The following is a 21,869-nucleotide window of genomic DNA, read 5'->3' as shown; positions in this document are numbered from 1 at the left end:
TATTGTGCCAGCAGGCTTAAGTTGCAATAAATGAAAATATAAACATGATCACATCAACAAGATAGGGACATCTTAATAAAACAGGGTTGCTGAGGGTTTTTTGCTAGCCTGAGTCACTCGAAATACACATGAATCGTAAGAAACTGTGCAATTTTATAATGTAAAGGAACTGCACCAGCCACTGTACATTAAACGTCTTTTGAAAGACCTGATGTGCGCTTAAAATTGACCCCCCTCGCCGTAGCCCTAAAACAAAGAGTAAAACAGCGAATACGAAACTGACAAGGTCCCTGCATGCAGCGCGGCCCCCGCAGCAAGGAGCTGAAATTTTCCCTCAAAGCCTTTTTTTTTTTTTTTTGCGGTACGCGGGCCTCTCACTGCTGTGGCCTCTCCCGTTGCGGAGCACAGGCTCCGGACACGCAGGCTCAGCGGCCATGGCTCACGGGCCCAGCCGCTCCACGGCATGTGGGATCTTCCCGGACCGGGGCACGAACCCGCGTCCCCTGCATCGGCAGACGGACTCTCAACCACTGCGCCACCAGGGAAGCCCCCTCAAAGCCTTTTTTTTTTCAGTCCTTTGTAGATATGATGTACGCCTGTTTCCATAAACAAGAGAGTGCATGCCCACCTCCTCATACAAAATGCCCAAGAAAACACACAGAATGTGAAACTGTCCCCATCAGCAGATGGGCCGGAGACGAGCTGGTCGTCCTGCCCCACACAAATGCGAGCGGCGCCTTGCCAAGGGCCCCTGTGACAGCCCACGGGGTTAAAGATAGCGCACCGTGCACCTGCAACTTTTGGAGAAGAAGTGAAGACTTGAGGTCCAGCGGGGGTAACCCGGTTTCCTCTTGTCATCAGGACGCAGGTGGCCAGCAAACAGCAGCCACAGTTTGACTCTTTTGCATTAGATTTTTTTCGGGGCACACCTAGGAAAAGAACAGCGCGGGGAGGCTTTAGGCGCCCAAAGGAAGCCAGCTGCGCGGCCTGGGCAGCCCTCAGCACCGAGGGCAAGGTGCCCTGGCAGAAGCTGCGTGGGACGCTCCCTGCCCCTGTTTACTGCCCTGACCTGGCAATGACATGAACTCCGCAGCAAACGGATGCAACGGGGGAGAGTGGAGTGCGGTCATGGAGGGAGCGAGGCCTGGTCCAGGGACGCCATTCTCAACCTCTGCGCAAGGGAGGCCTGGACACAACTCATTTCACTGCTCTCTTCCTTTTTTACACTGAATCCACATGCTCAAAAGTAGAAAAATGAGAATTTACGATCAGGTCCAACCTGATCTGAAATATTCACGTGCAATTCCACGTGGCCCCAACTGAGAACCTCGGTGGTCACGCAGCCCTTGCTTTCACATCAGGAGCTTTCACATCAGGACCAATCCAAGGATTGGCATTAGCAGGGGTGGAAATCCCTGAAGATCACACACACACACACACACACACACACACACACACACACACACACAGAGGAATATATAATTTGGTTCTAAGCACTTCTTAATGTTTATGATAGAGAGTTAACACGTCTTGATAACAAAGACGATCTCATATGAAATATGTTCAGTTTTAATTTCTGAAAGCAGACATGCTCTTCTTAAGGGAACTTTTTAGCAAGAGGAAGGCAAAAGTGTTCCCTCCCCACTGCCCCCGGGCTGCAGAACTTTAGTGAGTTACACCTGAATGTACCTTAAGTTGGAGTGATTGCTAGAGGCTGCGCTGGGTTTGCAATTAGGCGTCCTGTGCGTTGTAAGAGGGGGCAGGGATGGTGACAGTGGCACCATCGGAAGGCCCCCTGGGATGGTACCCGGTCTGGTGATCTGCCTCCAGGCTCCTAGGCCTGCTTCTCTCAAACCACAGCCCGTGAGGAGGAAGCAGGTTAGGGCCGCGTCTATTCCAAGTTCATCTCCAGTGCGTAGTAGAGGCCACACACAGATCAATGACTGCAGCGCCCTTAGCCATCATGATGCCTTTATGCTTCACTCAGCTGTTTGACTTCCACACAAAGACTTCTTCTCAGGGGCACTGTTTGGGTCATTACAGAATGGGCTTGTCAGAGGGCTTTGTAATTGTAACCATAAACAAATTACTTTAGGAAAAAGGCCAGAGCCACCGGCAGCAATCAAAGAGATTTGTCAAGACTGTTTCCGATTATTTTATATCAGATTCCTTATTAAATAGGAAAAAAAAAAAACGAAGTGACTGCAGGTGAAGCGATAATCATTTTTGCAAAAGCTGTAACGTCTAAAGTAACAGACATACTATAACTGAGGCATGGAAGTTATTTCCACTTTAAGACATTTAATTTCAGATGACGAATTAGGATAAATGCCTGCCCTCTGTGAAGAGCTGAATGAAAGTTCTGCTTAAGGGGAGTCAATTCCCTGCTCAGTTTAAATTTACTCAGAGAGTCATTTTATCGCGTCCAAAACAGAGGCAGCTGAGCCGGTGTTAAGAAGGACCGAAAGAGTCCTGTGACCTAGCAAGTCCAGTCAACCCAGCACAGAAACATGGCAGCCCAGTGCCTGCCACGTGGAGGCCCCTGGCACACTAAGGGATTCAGAACTGAACTCGACCTGGTCGGACCTTTATGCCTCATAGTTTTACCCCTCGGCCAAACATGCGTTTCTCGCGGCAAGTGGGAGTGGGGCTGCTGGGAGGGTTCTAAAAAGCTTACTTTTTAAAATGCACAGACGCTGCTAGAACATCAAATGGCTCTTACAAACAACGTTTTGATGAGTTAAGTGTAAATGAATCAGAAACATATGGATTACATTTCCCTCCAAACACACAGGGGTCTCAAAATTAAAGAGGGAAAAAGAGCTGAATCCAAAAGCGATTGAAAATACTTCTAGACAGGCAGCAGGCCCAGAATGCATCCTGGACGCTAATGGATTTTATAAGTTTGAAAAATGTTGGAGAGTTAAAGTTCCCTCTTTGAAGCATCTCAGATGTAAGCTTGTTTTATATGATTTTTTTTTCCTTTCAATGCACAAGTGTTCAGGGCATCTGGCATTGATTATTTTCTTCTTTAAAAAAAAAGAGTGTTTAAAATAAAATAATGGCATAATTTGTTTAGACAAAACAGCCCTCAGCCAGACAAAAAGGCGAACAGAGGGTGGTGGGATAGGGTATCAGGAGCACACATCTTAAGAGTTCAAGTTTCACGAAAGCCTAGAATCTACAGCTAGCTTATGTACGCTTGCATGTATGTGGTGTACCGATATGTGTATCTATACATGCGGATACAAGTACCTACGTATATACCCGCACAGGTAAACATTATCATTAACTTATTTCCTCAGGTCTTGAATGGCCCATTTTACTGCCACACGCGGAGTATGTGCCCATGGACACGAGGAACGGTTCAAATTCCTCTTTGAATTTTCAGGCTCTCTTTTTCCCATTTTTAAAAAGAATTTGTAGTTTCTTCCACTTTGTATTATTCCGTCTACATGAGTGGAGGAAAGACATTCACTACCAGCCAAACTGAACCAGAAATTGCTATGAGTGATTTCACCTAAAGATGTGTTTAAAGACTGCAATATTTAGTCCATGATGTTACGAACAAAGATGAAAAAGATGCTTAGGTTTTATTTCAGAAGCACACAGAAAGGGAGTGGAGAAGAGGGAGGTAAATATCCATTCTCCATTGTGAGAGATGCTGACACCTCACTCCTGACCTGGAGAATAGTCAACCGCATTCTGTAACAAGCCCGTCAATAGCCAAAGGGAGTCAGGTCCCCCGCACGAAGACACTGGCTGCACAGCCTCTATTTAGATAAGGTTCCGTTAAAACGCCAATAGGCTCCGTGTGTCGAGCTCGCAAATCGGCCAAGAAAAATTTTAAAAGCCTATATATGTCAGTGATTCCCAATCCTTTTAATTAAAACAAATTTTTTTTTAAATTTGGACTGTTGATGCTGTTTTCATTGTTTTTTGCATTTTATGTGGCAGTAATCTTCCTGTTCTCCCCTTCACACCCCACGCCCCAAAAGTCAGGCAAAACATTGTGAGCTCTATACTTTTAAAATTTAAAGTGAATTTAATGTGATTTGACTTGAGCGTTATTTTCCAACAATTGCAAGCTTGAGATTCACAGCCAATGCCCTCTACTGCAGGTTTTCTCCTGAGGAATTTTAAAGTGTCATAAAAACTCAGCAGTTGAAACAACCTCAAAGGTCATCTAGTTCAACCTTTATCTAATGCTGGAATCCCCTCTACAACATTCCTGATAAGGGTCATACAGTCTTAGCTTAAACGCCAGACATACATACTCCTCTACCTAAAACTCCACGAGGTAACATCCACTCAAGTGGAAAGTGACCCAACACCACAGGCCACCCCTTCCCCTCCCCATCAAAGCTCAGTCATATGTGGGGTCATTGCTCAGGGCAGTCATGTATTAACTCCTCTTGTAGGATGAACGGGCCACGCCGACAAAGCACTGAAAATACAACAGACCACTGCCCAATTACGTACAATCAACTTCTTGAAGCAAAGGCTGTCATCTGTCACCCATGCTGATACTCAAGGTGGCTCTCTGGAAGAACACAGCTGGCTCTGTTTGGTCTTATTAGCAAAATCCATACTGCAGGGCCAAGACTCGCCCAGGACAAAATGGAATCTAAAGTCTCTTTAATAGACTATTTGCCCAAGTCAAGATGAGTCTCTAGTCTGGAATCTAAACTAAATATTTCTAAAAAGCATTTGGTAGCAAGAAACTCTTCATCTTAGGATGCCTATGAAGAGCTACGGGCATGCCCTGCGACAAAGATGTGTGAAAACATTCTTTCCCAGTTTAGAGTCCCTTTAGCAAAAAGACTTCATACCGTACAGCTGAATTCAGGGGTTTACGATAACTCATCAATAGTACAGTACAGGAAGTGGTTTGCTGAATACCGACGGAAAGGTTGCAGTAATCAACAACGCGGTGCAATGTCACAGGGGCTATATTTTGACTTAAGATCCCTCTCGCACAGCAGGTGGAAATAATGAGTACTAGACACTGAAGAAATTATTCAAGGCAGTGCTGGGTCAGTCTAGCTTCCTGGCAGCCACAAAGAAAGCCAGATGCCCTGTGCCACGCGTTTCACCTATGATTGATGACTCAAGCCCTTTCAGAATAGTGTCTTTGGAAATGGTTTGCTGTGGCTCCGGCCAATCCTCTTTGTCATGTCGATCTCCTTCCCATAAATCTCCCGAAGGAATCAACAGGGCAGTGGTCCTCAAGGGTGGGCAAGGAGTATCTGTTTCTGTCATCTTAAAGAGGGCCACAGTCCCTGCGACTGGAAGGACCTCTGCCCAACTCTCATCCTACTTTAAGCATTTAATGATCCGGCTCCAGTGGCCATGTATGCAATGGCCACCACGAGATCCCCAGTGCCTGGCCCATGTAGACACCTACCACATATGTGATGAATGAAGGAACGGATGAATGCCCGTTCTCCTCTTCAGGAGGCAGACACAACACTTAGAATTTCACCCATCACAAAGATGGCTTTCGTACGCATTACAAGGAGAGTGGGACCACTCCAGGATTTTGTGTCAGAGTGGCATGCTATTCGGATCCAATCTCCATCTTGCAAGAGGAAGCCGTGGTCACAGCCAGAGGAAGAGGGGCTTTTCACGCCATCCGAGTAGTAGTTTGTGCAGAGGTGGCCAGCGCGGAACAACAACTCAAGCCTTGCCTCTGAGGAGCTGTATTACAGGGCAGTGCTATGGCGCCAGGGTTCGAACCCCAGCTCTGCTGCTACCTACGCCACCTACCTGTGTGATCTGAGCACGTGACTTAACAACCTCTCCTAGGCCTTAATTCCCCCATCATCAAAATGGCAATCACGAACACGACTACTACCTCGCAGGGTTACGGAAGGTTGAAGAGTTTACGTGTGGAAGGCGTTCGGAGGATTGCCTGAGGTGCAGCGGCCACTCCATACACGGGATCCACGGCCATCTCCCAAGTGTAGGCCAACACGGCCACAGGGAGAGAGATGCAGTTTCCCAGGAGGCACCGGGCTTCCACATTAGTTATCTGATTTCTTCTGGAAAAGCTCCTGTTAGCCTTTCGATCCTCTGGGGTTCCCATATTGTGGCAATTAAAGGGAAAGATACCCAGAGGGAGGTTTCCCTGGGCAAAGGCTGGTAAGGATCTGCTCTTGCGCCGAACTTCTGAAAAAGTGTGTGTGGACCAGGCGGCGAGGCCTCGCTTGGTTCCATCTACCCTAAAAATAGAGCTCGAGCCTTCCAGGCCTGGCCACCTCCCACACGCGTATCTAGACAGGGTCTGCGTGAGTCTCTGCAGGCCATTATCCCAGTGCTGGGACGTCCTGCCCTGAGAAATGAGAACACAGTGAACACGGCAGGGCTGCCCTCAGACCCGGGGAGGGCTGACGAGAGCAGAAGACATTATACTTCCTCTGTGTGGCCCTTTCCCACAGATGATGGAATGTGCAGCAGAACTGCCCAGATAGGAAGGAACTGGCTGCCTTGAGAGGGAGTTTTATTCTCCTCCCATTTTGGTTTTGGTTTTGTTTTTTGCTTTTGGACCAGCAGAAGCTGGGTAAGCACTGCTAGGGAGAGTGAGGGAAGGCGATGACCAAGGAGCTGGCGTAGCTCCGATCCCCGTTAAGGTCTGAAGCTCTAAGGCTCTCCACAAGCGCCGGGACGCGTACCTGGGAGGAGGCGCTCCGGAGAAGCAGCCAGCACCTCTCCTCTCCCCTCCACCTTCGTGAGAACTACTCTAAGGAGTTCACGTGGATTCATGAAAATTGTTCCTATTTCTCCTTCGATTTGTATAGCTTTTCTGATTCTTAAAGTTCAGGTTTTAAACGGGAGATTATCGTTATGGGGAAAAAAGACTGTAGCTCACAGAGAGCCTTAATTCTCCTCTTAATAGTTCCAGAGGGGTACAGAGTATCTGTACTGACTCTAGGAAGGCCTCCTCACCCATTGTCTATTTATGAAAATTCAGCCTTATTATTAAACGCCGGCCACGTAAACAAGTGCGGCTTAATTCGCCAAAGCAAAATGGCTAGGATTTCCAATGTCTTTCCATTCTGTTGAACATGAAGGTCTAATAACTTGACAGTTTAAATTCAAGACGCCGCAACAGTTTGGGACCAGAAACTTGGAATTCAATGAAACAGCTTGCAAGATATTAAAGGCTTCTGTCCCCAGAATATGTTTTCTTTTTTTCCAGTGTAGGCTGCTTCATTCACTACAACCTTTTAAACATTGCTCTCATAAAATGCACAAGCAGTCTTTAGGAGAAATTAGTTAAACGGCTCCCAGAAAGCAGTGTTGTTTTTCCCCTTTCGAAACACTGCCGTAAGTATCCCAGCTCACTAAGGAAGGGTAAACAAGTCCGAAAATTTATCACATGTAACAGGTATGATTAAAAGGAGGACTGAAGAGGTCAGTGATGCTCATGCGAGGGGCAGTCCTGTTGTCAATGCATTAGACCTACCCAAGGAAGTGAATAAAACTGCAACTACTGTGCCGTTTACAGGAATAAATGTCAGGAACCCAAAGACAGAGATGGGGGGGGGGTGGTGACAGAGCGCGGAGCGCTGCGGAGTTGGAGTAGCGTCAGGCTTCTTCCTCATGGCTGCTGAGGTCTGGCTGGGCTCCGGGCACACTGACAGAGGAGCCCGAAGTCACAGGAGAGGCGAAGCGAGTTCAAGGATCCACATTGCACAAGCCCATTCAACGTGGGGTTGTCCCGCCCCCGATCACCACCACTAAAATAGCTGGAACTCCTTTTCAGAAAAAAGTAGCATCAGAACTTCATTCAGGAAATCCAGGTGCTGGCACACGTTTGAACAAACACGCATTCACAAATCCCCATTTCATGACCTAGCAGGCACACCACCCCGCACAGCCCACAAGGTGAGGCCCACGTTCCCAAGTGAGACCGTGATGGATTCCAAACTTCCCCAGCCCGTGGGGAATAAAAGGAAAGAGAAGGAAAGAGGAGACACAAGAAAACTGCAAAAGTAGCCCTAACGCTGGCATTGCACCTTTTGCTTCCGTTTCTGGCTCTGTAGCTTCAACTTTTCCTTACCAGTATTTACACCCCTGCGGTTTTCTGCTAGTGTCGTTGTTGCTGTTAAATGAATGTGTGTCACACGAACCCAAGACCCTGGACCATTTCTGTGGAGTCATATAGGCACATTCATTCAGTTACCTTCCCCCTTTCTAATTCCTATGAACGACAGCCAAAAAAATAATTAATTAATTAAAGCTCAATGAAGATTTATGAGGGGGACTCGTTTCCCAACTTCTGCCCCTGTAGCTGGGTGAGGCCGCTTAACTAAAACATCTCTGAGAAATGCCATGAGCCATGAAGTTTCTGACTCGCATATCATTTATGATACCCCTGGGGAGCGGGCCTGCCTAAGAAAACCGAGGCCCAGCACCCCATAAGGTTCTCATTACAAACAGGAATTTGCCAGGCCAGATGCACTGGGGGTTGTCAAGCTCTGCAAACTCTCCCCACCAAAAAACTCATAAATTTTGCAGAATATATTGCTTTTCCTTGAATTTTTATGATTATGTTCAATTTCAGGAAACTTACCCCATACTTCATCATTTGCCTTCGTTTTTAAGAGTTATCTGACGTCCATGAAGTTCTATGGACTTTCTACTAATCATGTTTTTTAAATCTTAAAAATATATGCCTACGTATTTCCAGCCAGCCATGAATTTAAAATCTCCCCCCTTCTTCCAATTTTGGTATGCAATTGCAGGCCGACCAGATTTCGAAGGTTCTCTGCTGGACAAACTCACCTTTCCATCTTCCATTGAGGCAAGGAGCCCAAAGAAAGATGGCAATAATGGTGATCAGAGTGTACAAGGTAGTCAAGACTTGGCACTGAAACCGGATGGGTGACACTGTAAGACTCAGAGGCAGGTACTTGCCTGGAGCAGTCACGGTAGCATTCACAGCCCAAGGAAAAGACTCCCCAACCCCAGGGTCAAGGGCATTGGAAATGGTGGGCTACAGTTGGGCACCTAGGCAAAGTTTGGTGTCTTCCCACATTTTAACTTGGTAGAGTGTATTTTAGTGATTCTAGTGCTATTTTGCTAAATTTACTTCTCATAATACATATTACAGGCTTGAATACTTAACCAATCTCAAATTCGTTACCAACCCCATCTTTCAGCTAATCGTGTATTAAGAGGGGCAATGTCTATAAACCGTTTTGCTGCCTAGCTGTAGCTATGGCAGTTCTTAATGCTACACCCAAACCAGAAGGCATTCTTTACACACCCCAGAAACCCAGAGGCAAGCCAGATGTAATCCTGTGCTAAATCAGATTAGGTGAAGCAGACAAAATCACAACTTTATTCAATGTGTCATTTATCCCGGGTGACTAATGCATTATTTGTATGAAGTTAAAATTGAGCTTTGAGAAACTATGAAATAAATCAGATGCCCTACTTTATGTAATTTTAACAGACAGATCCCATTAGGATTTTACTATGCATAGCTGTTGGTTAAAATCATTGACCAGTATCCTTATAAATTAATCAACCGAGGTAATACTGGCTCTGCTGTCATCATTTGCTACTAATCTACAGTTAGAATTCACTTTAACTTTTCAAGCCTCTTGAAATAGGTTCATCAAATTTCCATTTTTTTGTTCAAAATATATGAGTAACTGTGATGGTTTACAAAAGCCTGTGGTAGAAGTCTGCCACTGGTGTCATTTTTCAATGGCATTAGAGCGTGCATTGGCATTTCATTGTCATTTCAGGGTAAAATGCTAACAGAATCCAACCATAATCATCTTCATCATTCTTGATAGGAACTTTTATCACTCGCGGTCTGAATACATGTGAACTGTTTAAAGTTTAAACTGTTACAGAACTGCAAAACAAACGAATTGGCCAAAATGTCTAATTGTAGCAAAAGGGATATGGTTAAGATTTAGTAGTTAACTTTTTAAAAAAGATCATCATGGCTCTTGCATTCCTCCTGGATCTTTAATACTTGGATATGTTTCATTTCTGATTATGAGACTTAATTTAGTAAAAACCCATAAGTATCTACGGTTCCTCCTCCAAATATGTACCTTAATGCCTGGTTAATTTAGCTAATTGGGTGCTTTACCTCCACTAAAATGTCCTAGATTTCTTCAACACCTTTTATCTTTCTGTCTTCCTTGACCTGCATCTCATGACCTTTAACTGTGTACTGTAAAAACAAAAAAAATAATATTTAGAGAGTTTTTTTCCCAAGGTTAATTTTAATTAATCTTGAAGTTTTAAGTCACCCATCAACTCTGATACAGCTGATGTCCAACTCTGTGAAGGCAGTGGGGAAAAACACCTATCTTCTGGGGTGCTCGTTCAATATGGTGGTGTGCGTAAAGCATGGAACACAGTGCTTGGCAAATACGAGTTCTCTTACGCTGGCTCTCAAACCATCTTACAGAGTGCTGCAAAATGAACACATAGGGAAACTTTTCTGCACATCCTTGAGATGAAACTGCAATCTGAATCCTCCAGAGGCATAAATAGAATATGTGTTCGGTCTAAAAATACGTTAGGAAAACCCAAATCCTAGGTTAGCCTCCAAAGCAGGAGCTATTTTTAAAACAAAGAAAGAAGGGAGGAAGGAGGGAGGGAGGGAGGGAGGGAAGGACAAACAAGAAACACGAACAAGGCAGCAGGCTCAGAGGAAAAAATGCTATAAAAGTATGGAAACGAATATTCAGCAAACGTTGAAGGCATGCTCTCCCCTCCACCTTTGTACTAAACGAAAGCCCCATTCTGATGACAGTAACAATTTAAGACACCTTTTTTAAAAAAAGTCTGCAAAATTACCCTTACAGCATTGTTATAGATACTAAATGCAGGTGCACCTCGCAAAAAGAAACTGCTATGCGTAACAATCTAAAATCACAAATTTGATAAGTTTAGGGTTGCTTAGGAGAGATTACGCTCATCAACGAAGAATTCCCCACAGGATTCCTAGCAAGCAGGTGTACACAGAGAGACTTACTTTATAAAACTTTAATAAGCAGGCTATTTCAGGAGTCTAGCTGTTGAACACATCTACCTGTACCTACCTGTCTGACCATCGTGATTTTAGATCTTCTCTTAGACCTCATTCTTGCACCTCTGAACTCTCTTCACAAATCTGATCACACAAAGCATTAAGCAGGTTACTGTATATCAACCCATTGATTTATTCAACAAAAAGTAACTGAGCACCTACTGTGTGCCACTCTTCTAAGCACTGCAGATGCAGTGGTAAATAGTGCCGCCCCCCAAAGAACTCCCCCCTCATTGAGCCCACGTTCAATGCATCTTCCTCCCAAGCACCGAATCTTGTGCTTACACCAAAGAGGAGCAGAATCGAGCATCTCTTGTTGGAGTAGATAGCAGGGCAGTTACACCTCATATATAGTTATGGACTCCAACCCAATGCTGGCTTGTAAGTACTAAAGATGAGTGCCAAAGGCCTCATCAGCCCAGTCCGCTGCCAAGCCCCGAAGCACACAGGGCTTGCCACTATTCTAGCATCTCTCCCAGGGCATCATCACGGGCTAGCAGCTCAGCTAAGTATTCACAGCCTGTGCGTTAACTGCAGCTCTGCAGCATACTATCCGTGTGACCTTGGGCAAGTCGCTGAACCCCTCTGTCCCAGTTTCCCTGCCCTGTAAAATAGGGAACTCGGATAACGCAAATCAGAGCCATCACATAGGAAGTGTAAGCTCTAATTATTATTTTCACTCATTATTATTAATGTGATTCATTATGGCTTCCCACCTAGAGGTAATATTTTGAAGACCTAGCATGGCGCCTGAATGAATCGGACAAGCCGACGATGCTGCACTCTGAATTGGCTGCATTAGGCTATCACTCCGGGCCAGACACTAGGATTACACCAATAAAAGACAAGTTCTCATCCCTCAAAACAACTCAGGTGCATTGGACGCCTGTTCAAGGGCAGTACGGCAGCTCAGAGGAAGGGTGTCTAACCCGACGGGGCAAGAGTATGTGAGTTTGGGGACGCAGGAGGTATAGGAGGATTGTAGCTAGCGGCTTCCCAGAGACAGAGCTGAGATTCGAAGGATGAGACAGCCAGACAAAGAATTATTTGGTGGCCGAAACAATTCATTATAAACACAGATGTAAACACCAACCAGATGGTACCAAGGCATCAACTTACGCTTTAGGAGAAAGAAAGACTAAAGGAAAAACATCAATACACACCTTCCACAAAAATGAGCTAATAGTTTTTTTAAAAAAGGAGAAAGAACAAAAGAACAGATATATCTGGGTACATCTCAAGAGCCGCGATATACGCTTCTTTCGAAAATCGTCACTTTGCCAGCAATTGTGCCAACTTACAAACATTTGTTTCAACTGATTCAGGAAAACAAACTCTCATTTGGTATTTCTTTCAAGAATGCTTGCCTCGATATTTACATAATTCAGACAGTCAATAATTGTCCAGAATTCTGTGGCTATTCCCCAGCAAATGGTGGTCAGTGGTAATGAGAACACTCCACTCACACAGCAAAACATAACTTCAGCAACTATGTGATGAACGTGAGCTACTATTCAAGCAGTAAACTCCGGGTCCAAAGGCAACTGTTTAACAGCAAGTGTCAGCTGCTCCTGGTCTGCTAAACAGCCCCCATTTCTGGCTTTCCAGTTCGCTCTGGGCATTGCGGAGGACTGCTTCTCCTCCTCTAGCTCACGTTCCCTCTCTCTCCCTGAATTCCTATTTTACTTACATCCATGCCACACCATTCCCCCCAATCCAGGTCTACATTCCACTGTCAAGTCAGTGGGGCCAGAGGTCATCTTCTACATTCCTTTATCTCCCCCTAAAAGTGACTGCCGAGCAAAGCGTTGGGCACAGAGCAGGTACACAGTGCAGACAGCTCTGGAGAGGGTGACAAATACTGAACCAGGACACGAGAGCTCCGGACCTGACCTAGCGTTGTCACGTATGGACTGTACGTCCTTGGGCAAGCTATTTTCCCATCCTGGGCCTTGGTCTCCACATCTGTATGAAGAGGAGGCTGGACCAGATGATGGTGAAGGGCCCTCCAGTCTTGAAACACTGGGTTTGAGGAACTGATGAATATCTACACACCTGAGCCAAGCCTTTTGCCAGCAAATAAATAATGGCTAATTGATGAGACCTCTCCGGGATTCCACGGCACTCCATCAGAAACATCCATCACGCTGGAATTTAATTTAGTTACTGTGGCTGTGCCGACCTGGCGTGGAACCACCAGTCCCTTTGGAATATTAATTTATTAAAAAAAATTAGTTGACTGACATCCTGGAGGGAGAAATAAAGCCTCTGCGATTGCATTTCTCATTGTTCCCTGGACAGTTAGGTCGTCGTGTACATATTGCCACAGTCAGAAGGTTAAAGTGTCCTCATAACACGCTCCTTCTGGTGGGTTGGTTTGATCAAATCACACTAGAGACCCAAAGACCAAGGAGACATCAGACTCCTAAGAAACTTCTCCCAGTGACAGTTAAAGCCCAGGTTACAATGCAGCACCACTACAAGACGAGTAGGGTTTTATTTTTTATTTATATAAAAAGAAACCATTTCAATGCTATTGCCAGGAGATATGTGGCCTACAAAACACAAAATCTGGACTCCAGGAATATGGTTTAATCAAGGCCACCAGTATCTGCTACTGAGACCTGGTTTTCACTGAAGCCGGTCGATGATGCAAAGAACTATTATTTGGAAATCTAAGCAAAAAAAAAAAACATTCTTGGGCTTCCCTGGTGGCGCAGTGGTTGAGAGTCCGCCTGCCGATGCAGGGGACACGGGTTCGTGCCCCGGTCTGGGAGGATCCCACATGCCGCGGAGCGGCTGGGCCCGTGAGCCGTGGCCGCTGAGCCTGCGCGTCCGGAGCCTGCGCTCCGCAGCGGGAGAGGCCACAACAGTGAGAGGCCCGCGTACCGCAAAAAAAAAACCATTCTTTATAGGATGGAAGTGATGGGTTTCTTCTTTTCCTTTTCTCCAGCAAAATGAACATTGAAAAAAATAAACAGATGAGTGATTTTCACTTTGTAATGAAAACACAACCTGTTTCCTTAGCTTATTTCCCAATGTGTGGCCTTTATGCCTTCCTAGACCAGCACAAGCCTATTGAACATCCGAATCAAAGATTCCTTTCAATCACTGGCTGATTTTCTTTTCAAAATGAAGCAAAATACACAGGTATATGAAGAATAGCATTCCATAAACTAAGCAATTCATAATCAAAATCAGATTCTAGCTGGAGGGCTATTGTCAGCCCTGCTTAAATCAGGCCATTTTATTTAAGCACTCAGATAATTTCTCTCAGCTCAGTAAGTAGGTGGATGTTAGCAGCTAAGGTCATCGAAAAGATTTACTTTAAAATAAATTCAACAATTGCGAGCACTGCCCTCTCCATGGTATAAAGTGTGCCTCGCTTTGAACATGCATATAAAATTTCATTAAAGTGCAACATAAAAGTTTTACATTAGAGGAACCCAGTGCTGGACCTTTGTTTAACAGTCATGATAATTTATGGCGTGGATCTGCTACAGTTAAGTAGAAAAACAGGCTTCTCACGATGAAATACAAGTCATAAAGGCTGAAACTCAAGGAAAGCTGGAGGAATCCCAACCCTCCGACCACTCAATTCTTCTTCAGATTTTTGTCACACATACTTCTTCAACGTTCTCCGCAGAGATTGAGACACAATACCAGTCCTGTACCCTTCTACCTTCAAAGCTGGTTTTCTCAGTTCTAAGCATATCTTAGGATTCATAGAAATCTATTTTTTTAAGCACACTGATAAATAACAGGGGTTCGAGTTTTGCCTTTCCCTATTAAGCTTTTCTTGGTTACCATCCTTCTTTCTCGTTACTTTCTGTGCAAGAGACCAGACTGGCTAGGAGACCTTCAAACAGTTACAATTAAAACACTATCAGGCAGGCAGAGGGGAGGTATTACCACCAGGATCTAAGCAACTGTCTTTGGAAGACAGAAGCATTTGCATAGAGCCCTCTTGCAGCTGATGGGGCTCTCATATCAATCAACACATGTTTCTTGAGCACCTGTAATGGGAAAGGCACTGTGCTGAATGATGCAAGAGGGCGTACGCCACTGCCTAGGAAGCGGTGTGGCTATCTAAACACAAACGACTTAATGCAACAGTAGTGACTCAGTGAAAAGAACACTAAACACAAATCCTGAGACCATCCACACACTGTGAAAACTTAGGCAAGTCACTTAACCTCTCTGAACTTCAGTTTTCGTGTCTACAAAACGGAGCCAGTAAGACCAGTCCTGACAAACCCACGTGGTTATTGTGAGGATCAAATCAAATGATAGATGTGGTAAGTTACAAAGCTTTGGAAAGAAATGTTATCAAGCTCCTATGCCCAGCTTTGAGGCTCCCAATTAACTAGACAATATACCATGGTCTTCTTTAAGTTCAGGTACCAAATCTTCAAAATGAGGGCATTCGAATTTAAATGGACAGTTCTCAAGGACTTGAGTTTTGCCATATATATATATATATATATATATATATATATATATATATATATATAATACATACTATATACGAATGGCAAATTACAATACACATATTGTAATTTGCCATTCATACGTTTTCATTAAAGGGGCATCCATGAAAGAAGTGCTAAGGGATTCTACCATTACATAAATTGTTCCTTATTCAATGAAAAGAAAAAAGCAGAGTTCCATGGCTAGTCGATTACATGGTAATTCCACAGATTTTTTTTTTTACACAAGCATCATATACACAGTCCAATCCGTTTGTTTCAGTGAGAGCTAAACGCTCGAACCCACACAGGAACAATAAATAATAGGCAATGAGGTTTTGCAGAAAGGCACTTGAGCTGGAAATTGGGAGATGCGGATTCCTGACCCAGCCCTACTACTAACCAGGCTGTGTGAACTTAGGTGAGTCAATCAACCTCTCCAGGGCTGTTTGCTCATCTGTAAAATGGGAATAACACGTGTACGTTCTGACTCACAATGACCGAATGAGATGATGTATGGAGAAGGATCCCACCTGTTGGAAAGGCTCAGACAATATGTCAGTTGTTGCTGGTGCAGGCTCTGGGATCAGCTCCATCTAGGCTGGAACCTGAATTGCATCACTGAGTATCTACTGCCTCCATTTCTTCATCCAAAAATGGAAATCATAATAGGTCCCATCTCATAAAGTTGTCTGAAGGATTAAGTGAGACTGAGTATTTAAAGCACTAGCTACTCCGTCATGTTTGGGGCACAGAGTAAACACCCAAATAACAGTAGCAACAACGAGGATGCGTCCTACTACAGATACAGGTGAAACACACACACACACACACACACACACACACACACACACACACACACACGACACACTCCTCAAAAAGGTTTCTCCAGGTTGTGGTCTTGAGTTCTTAAATCAGCAACACATTTCTTTCCATTATCAGTAAACAAGTTTTTAAAATCTCTTTCTTTATCCCACAGCAATCAGAAAAAGACAAAATTAAAAGTGAAAAATGTAGTCACTGTACCAGTTGTTTTGTCTACATGACAGGCTAATCAAGTATGTGGTAGTTTCCCTTTCTGAGGTATGAGCTATAAGCTCATAGGACTATAGCTTCTAGATTGTTCCAGAGATGGCCATTTTATTGGGCTTTTACGATTCTGAAATTGTTAAATATGTGCAGATTTTTCATGCAAGAAATAGTCTCAGCAAAGAATAATGGGCATGAAATAAAGGTTCAGCACATTAAAACCATTCCTATTCAACAATAATGAGCATGTTTAAATACAATATAATTTTTATCCATCTACAAATCGCTTAAATGTTTGGAATCTCGTTTATGTCTCTAATGACAGATTCATATTTGAGGCAGTCGTTTTCAATCTTGATTTGTATATTTTAAAGTTGTTAAATGCTTGACTGAATCATTAGCAAAACAATTCATGTATCATTAAACTGATTTCTAACATGAGATAATTTTCTTCCTTGTCCAATAGACGTGCCTTCTAAGATTTACGGGGACAGCATTTATCTTTGGCGGTTTCAGTGGGTGTGGAGGAGACCTCGTCACTAGCTAATTTCACCACCTTGAGTCTCGCCCTCCCATATACTCCCTTAAGAAACTCAAGCCCAAGTGGTTTGCTGAATGAATGCTCAAACAAGCCGGAGAATGCATATTGTACCAGCAAAAAAAAAGACCACTGACTGTCTCCCTTGCAGTGGAAAACAAACAGAGGGGGAGGGGGAAAGATAAATGGCTGGAGGTAGAGAAAGAGAAATCCTGGCAACCTGGAGGCGCCGCCCCGCCCCCTCCACATTCCTGCCACCCCCAGGTAGACCAAGGTTGCGTTCCCTGTCTCTCCCCGACCTTCCCATCCATAAACAGGCCTCTTCCACTCTTCCGGAGGATTGCAGCGCAGGAGGCCTCCAAGATCTGTGTGCGCAGAGCAGGGGGAAGCAGCCGGGCTGCTGCAGTGCATGGGCCATGCCCAGCTGGAGCTGAAACAGTTCACTTTTGTCTGGAGAGCAGGGTCCCCGCCCCCCATGGCTGAGGGAAACTGGGGAAAGCGGGGCTGCTGGGGCAGCCCCGGGGGAGGAGAAGCCTGGCCCGCACATGGCCCCTTCCCAGCCCCACACAGACCTTTGAACTTTCTATTTATATAACAGTTTAGTGAGTTTAAGTCTCTTCCTGTATAACTGCCCGTTTGCAAGCTCGCCTCTAATTAGGCTACTTGTGAGACACCACATAAAAACTACAAACCATGGATGCCGGCCTCCGTCCTTCGCAGTGAGAAGTCGGCCACTGTCACAATGGCTTAACTACAATTTTCACCAGGCTTTTGAACATTGTGATTTTGCTATCACAGTGGTTTCCTTTTCCCTTTTTATTTTTTAGAATGAGCCCTTTGCTGTATCTATCTTCCCTTCTTTCCTTCTTTCTTTTTCAATAATAAAAAGAAGATAAGTAAGCACCTCTACAAAAAACCTCGGCCTGTCACGAAGCAACACCTAATCAATACGGGAGGGGTGCTTGCAGGGTGGAAAGGCTGTGCACTTGGTAGGCCCTCGGATTTTGCTGGTAAACAAGTCCAAATCTAGCCACGTGATCTCCAGACACCTCAAGAATTCATTTACTGGGTTACCACAGACAAGTCTACGGAGTGATTTCAACGATAAAATTTGATTTTTTTCCCTTTACCTTTTTTTCTTTTTTTTAAGAGCAAGTGGTGTCTTTGGTGCACACAGCCATCTGCGCCTTCCTCTTGTTTCACAGAATGGTTCATATTAAACTCAGACACAGGTGAACATTGCTCATTCACCCAGGAATCTTGAAGAACGAGAGCTCTGGCCCTTTAATCGACTCCAGAGCATGACCCATTAAGAGATTCTTGCGGTGTGTGAAGTCCAGGGCTCTGTTCCGTTAGGCACCGAGCACTCCCAGACTCGGCACATCCACACTGCAGTCACCCGTGCCCCATCCTTTCCATTTGCATTCCTCCTGACAAATGTGTATGTCTCTAAATGGGCACGCACTTTTTGCTTACTGTAGTCTAGTGTTTGCAAATGACACAGATGCCTGTGTCTGTAAAGTCTTTCCTCATTAAGTCTTGGAAGATGAGTTTGTGTTTTAGCTGGCCTGATCCAGTTATTGTCAGACATCTAGGGTTGCGGTAGAGATGGCTCAGAGCTCTCTGTTCCACAAGTGACTGCTGAGAAGAGATCCAATGGAAATGAGATCCTTAACTTGGCTGGCGCCTTTTTCTTCCTAGGACCTCCTGGGGAGTTAGGGGTGGGGAGCAATGGATGCCATCAGTCTAAGCAACTAGTTGCTCCCCAGGAGGGGAAGTAAACATATAATGAACATGTAATTGGCATGCTCTGAATGTCCAAAGAGAGTTTGGAAAGGTACACACTCCCATTCAAGGCAATAGCAAGCTTTTTAGTTCATCCACTATTCACATTGATGTTCCTTTTCTCTGTCGGGGTGTACAACACACAGGCGCACAACCGCATTACAAATGTTTACAAACACAGATGCACAAGGAAGCTTGCCCCTCACGATCAAACAGTAAGAAGGAGAAATTTTCCTGGAACGTGTGCACAGAGGGAAAAGGCCAGCTTATTTATGCAGACGCGTTATACTAATTCATCGGTATTTCACATAATATCCACGGAGTGTCCAAGTCTGCATGTTTCTTAACTGATGTGGCATAGTCAGGGATAGTTTCCAAAAAGGGACAAAAGGAAATCACAACTAAAAGAGCCCACCTCCTTTAAATATGCAACTGCATGTGCCTAAGATTAAACTGAAATTAAAACAATATAATAAACATGTTTTTAAAAACCTAATACCTTGTATATATGTTTAACATTTGAACTACACCCACAAAATCACTTATAACGTCTGTTAAATTAATGATGTTACCCACACCATGTATTAGGCAAATTGTATGCAAATAGTAATGCTGTGGTTATCAGTGGTGTGCAAAATAAACTAGCAAAGCAGGGTAAAGGCTGTATACAGGAGCGTAATATTTAACTGAGCAGTAATTTTACCGTGATCTTTACTTTTAAATAACAACAGCATGGTTGTTAAAAACTGTAACCTGTTTTTCTGCAGAGCTGATAAAACCCTGCATGGTATCAAAAATGCCTTACAGATTAATACTGATACAGTGTAATTTGTGGCTTCAAGGATTTACCCGGAATCGCTGTAAAATAAAATGTATTTAACTTCTGATTATCTTGGATTTGCAACTAAAGGAGTCATGATTTACATGATGAAGCTATTGGCTAAGAGTATGACCCTTTTCTAAAGAAGGAGACTGCCTAAAATATCACATCAGCAAAGGGAAATCCTTGTAAAAATACACAGCATTCATCGTCAACGGCTGCCAGTACTTCAACATTGCAAAAGATTTCGCACTGTCGGTCGCTACTATAGATTATTCCAACTACATTTGAAAAGGCAATAGCCAAGAGTGCAATTCGAAGTCGCTGCCGCCGCGCCTTCCCCCCGTCTAATTCCATAGGCTGTGGGGGGAAATCGATACGTTAGAATGTTATGACAAATTAACAGTGATAACGTTGGTGCAGGAGGTGAAGCTTCTGTAAAAGTTAATAGATACGCATATCTATTTATACACACGCGCGCGCGCATCACGCAGACTAACAACTTTCCGGCTCCCCAGTCACCTCTGCACCATCTTTCACAAACCTCTCGGGGACAAGCTGACGGTATTTGGGGAAGAGCCGACTAAACCTGTGAATCCGAGCTGGGTGCCCATTAAACCCACAAACCTGCGGCTGCCTCCCAGTGGGGGGCGGACGGGGGCCCGGCCGCTAATTAAATGTGCGTTGACGTCGGAGCGGCCAACTTTAGGGGCCAACTTCAAAAACCCTCAGTCTGGAAAGCCAGACGCCGCGGTCGGCCCGGACCGGGTGTCCCCCGCGCGGTGGCCCCCGAAGCCGCCGCTCGGCGCCCGAGTGCGGGGAACTTGGGCCGAGCGGGTGGCAGGGAAGGTGTGCGCGCCGCGCCGTGCGGGGACCGGGGTGGCGGCGGGGGCGGTGGCCGCCGAGGAAGCGGAGGGCCGCCGGTGGCACCTCGCCGCTGCCTGCCCCCCGCGGCCGGCCGCCGGCGTCGGGCACCTGGAAAGTTGGGGGCATTTCGGGCGGGCAGCATCCGGTGCGCTGGGAAGGCCACCCGGCCAGCCGTTCGGGGAGAAAATCCCGGCGGAGGTCGCGCGCCTCAGCCCCCGGGCAGCACCGGATCCGATTTGGGCCAGACGCAACTCTTTGGACTTGGAGTGTCAAACGGCGCCCTCGGGACCTGCATCCCTCCCTCGGTCCGCACCTCCCCCCACCCGGGCACCCGACCGAGGAGTCGCGGCGGCCGGGGCCAGAGGTGGCCAAGAGCAAGTGGGAAGGCGTCCCGGGCGCCCCACCAAACCCCGGCTCCTCTTAACAAAGGCGAAAAGCCCAGCCCCGGCCCAGGGACCCGCGCAGCCAAGGAGAAGGCAAAAATCAACACCTACCACTGCTGCTCCAAGTCCCAGTCCCTGAAAAAGTCGAATAGATCCATAGCGGCCGGGCGGCTGCGGCGGCCGGGCGTCCGTCCCTGCTGGCGACGGGTCTGCGCGGCTCTCGGCGCGGCTCGCTCGCTGCTCTCCGGCCCTCCCGCCCGGCTAAAAGTGCCCGGGCCGCATCGGCGGCGGCGGCGGGCGCCGGAGGTGCCGGGTCCTGCGCTCTGGGGCGGCGACGGCGGCGGCGGCACCGGGCGGGCAAGTGCCTGGCCGCCCGCTCGGCTCCGCTCGGTCCGCGGCTGCCCGCGCGCCCAGCGCCCCGACGCTGCGGCGGCAGCCGCTGCGGACTCGAGCCGGCGAGGCCGCCCGCCTGGCGGGCTGCGGGCCGGCGGCGGCGGCGGCGGCGGCGGGGGCGGCCGGGGCAGCGGCAGCGGCGCGGCGCGGCGCGGCAGCCGGGGCGGCAGCGGCGGCGGCGGCGGCGGCGGCTGCACAGGCGGCGGCGGCGGCCGCGGCAGCATCACACACTTACACACTCACAGGGGGCGGAGCCTGGACAGCCCGAAGCCGCGACATGGAGCCGGCACATTATCATCCCCGGATCTGGCAGGGGCTCGCTCCGCCCGCGCGCGCCGCCCGGGACCCCCCTCTGTCAAAATCAGCTGGTGGGAGCGGCCGCAGAACTGGGGAGCCGGGCCCGGGTCCCGCCCGGAGGGGCAGTTGCAGGGATGCGGGAGGGTGGCCGGCGGGGCCAGGGGGCAGGCTTCGGGAAGGAGACCCTCTCTCGGAACCCCTACCTCCTCCCACAACTGGGAGT

At 46.6% G+C, this 21,869-nt stretch overlaps 1 protein-coding gene across 5 annotated transcripts in view; it reads right to left on the bottom strand.

The window, feature by feature from the left end:
- The window catches only part of AFF2 (ALF transcription elongation factor 2), a gene marked incomplete at its 3' end in the record, with an annotated part of 487,225 nt that extends 466,024 nt beyond the window's left edge, over positions 1-21,201 (bottom strand). For all 5 annotated transcript variants that reach the window (XM_082865217.1, XM_082865220.1, XM_082865216.1 and 2 more), the window contains exon 1: positions 21,068-21,201. In XM_082865217.1, coding sequence (XP_082721343.1) covers positions 21,068-21,114 — 47 coding nt within the window. In that variant the 5' untranslated portion in view covers positions 21,115-21,201. The remainder of the gene's footprint in view (positions 1-21,067) is intronic.
- Between the last annotated feature and the right edge of the window lie 668 nt (positions 21,202-21,869).

The sequence above is a fragment of the Leucopleurus acutus genome (genome assembly GCF_964270905.1).
Source record: "Leucopleurus acutus genome assembly, chromosome: X".
Classification (NCBI taxonomy): domain Eukaryota; kingdom Metazoa; phylum Chordata; class Mammalia; order Artiodactyla; family Delphinidae; genus Leucopleurus; species Leucopleurus acutus.
This window is presented reverse-complemented; position numbering and strand designations above follow the sequence as displayed.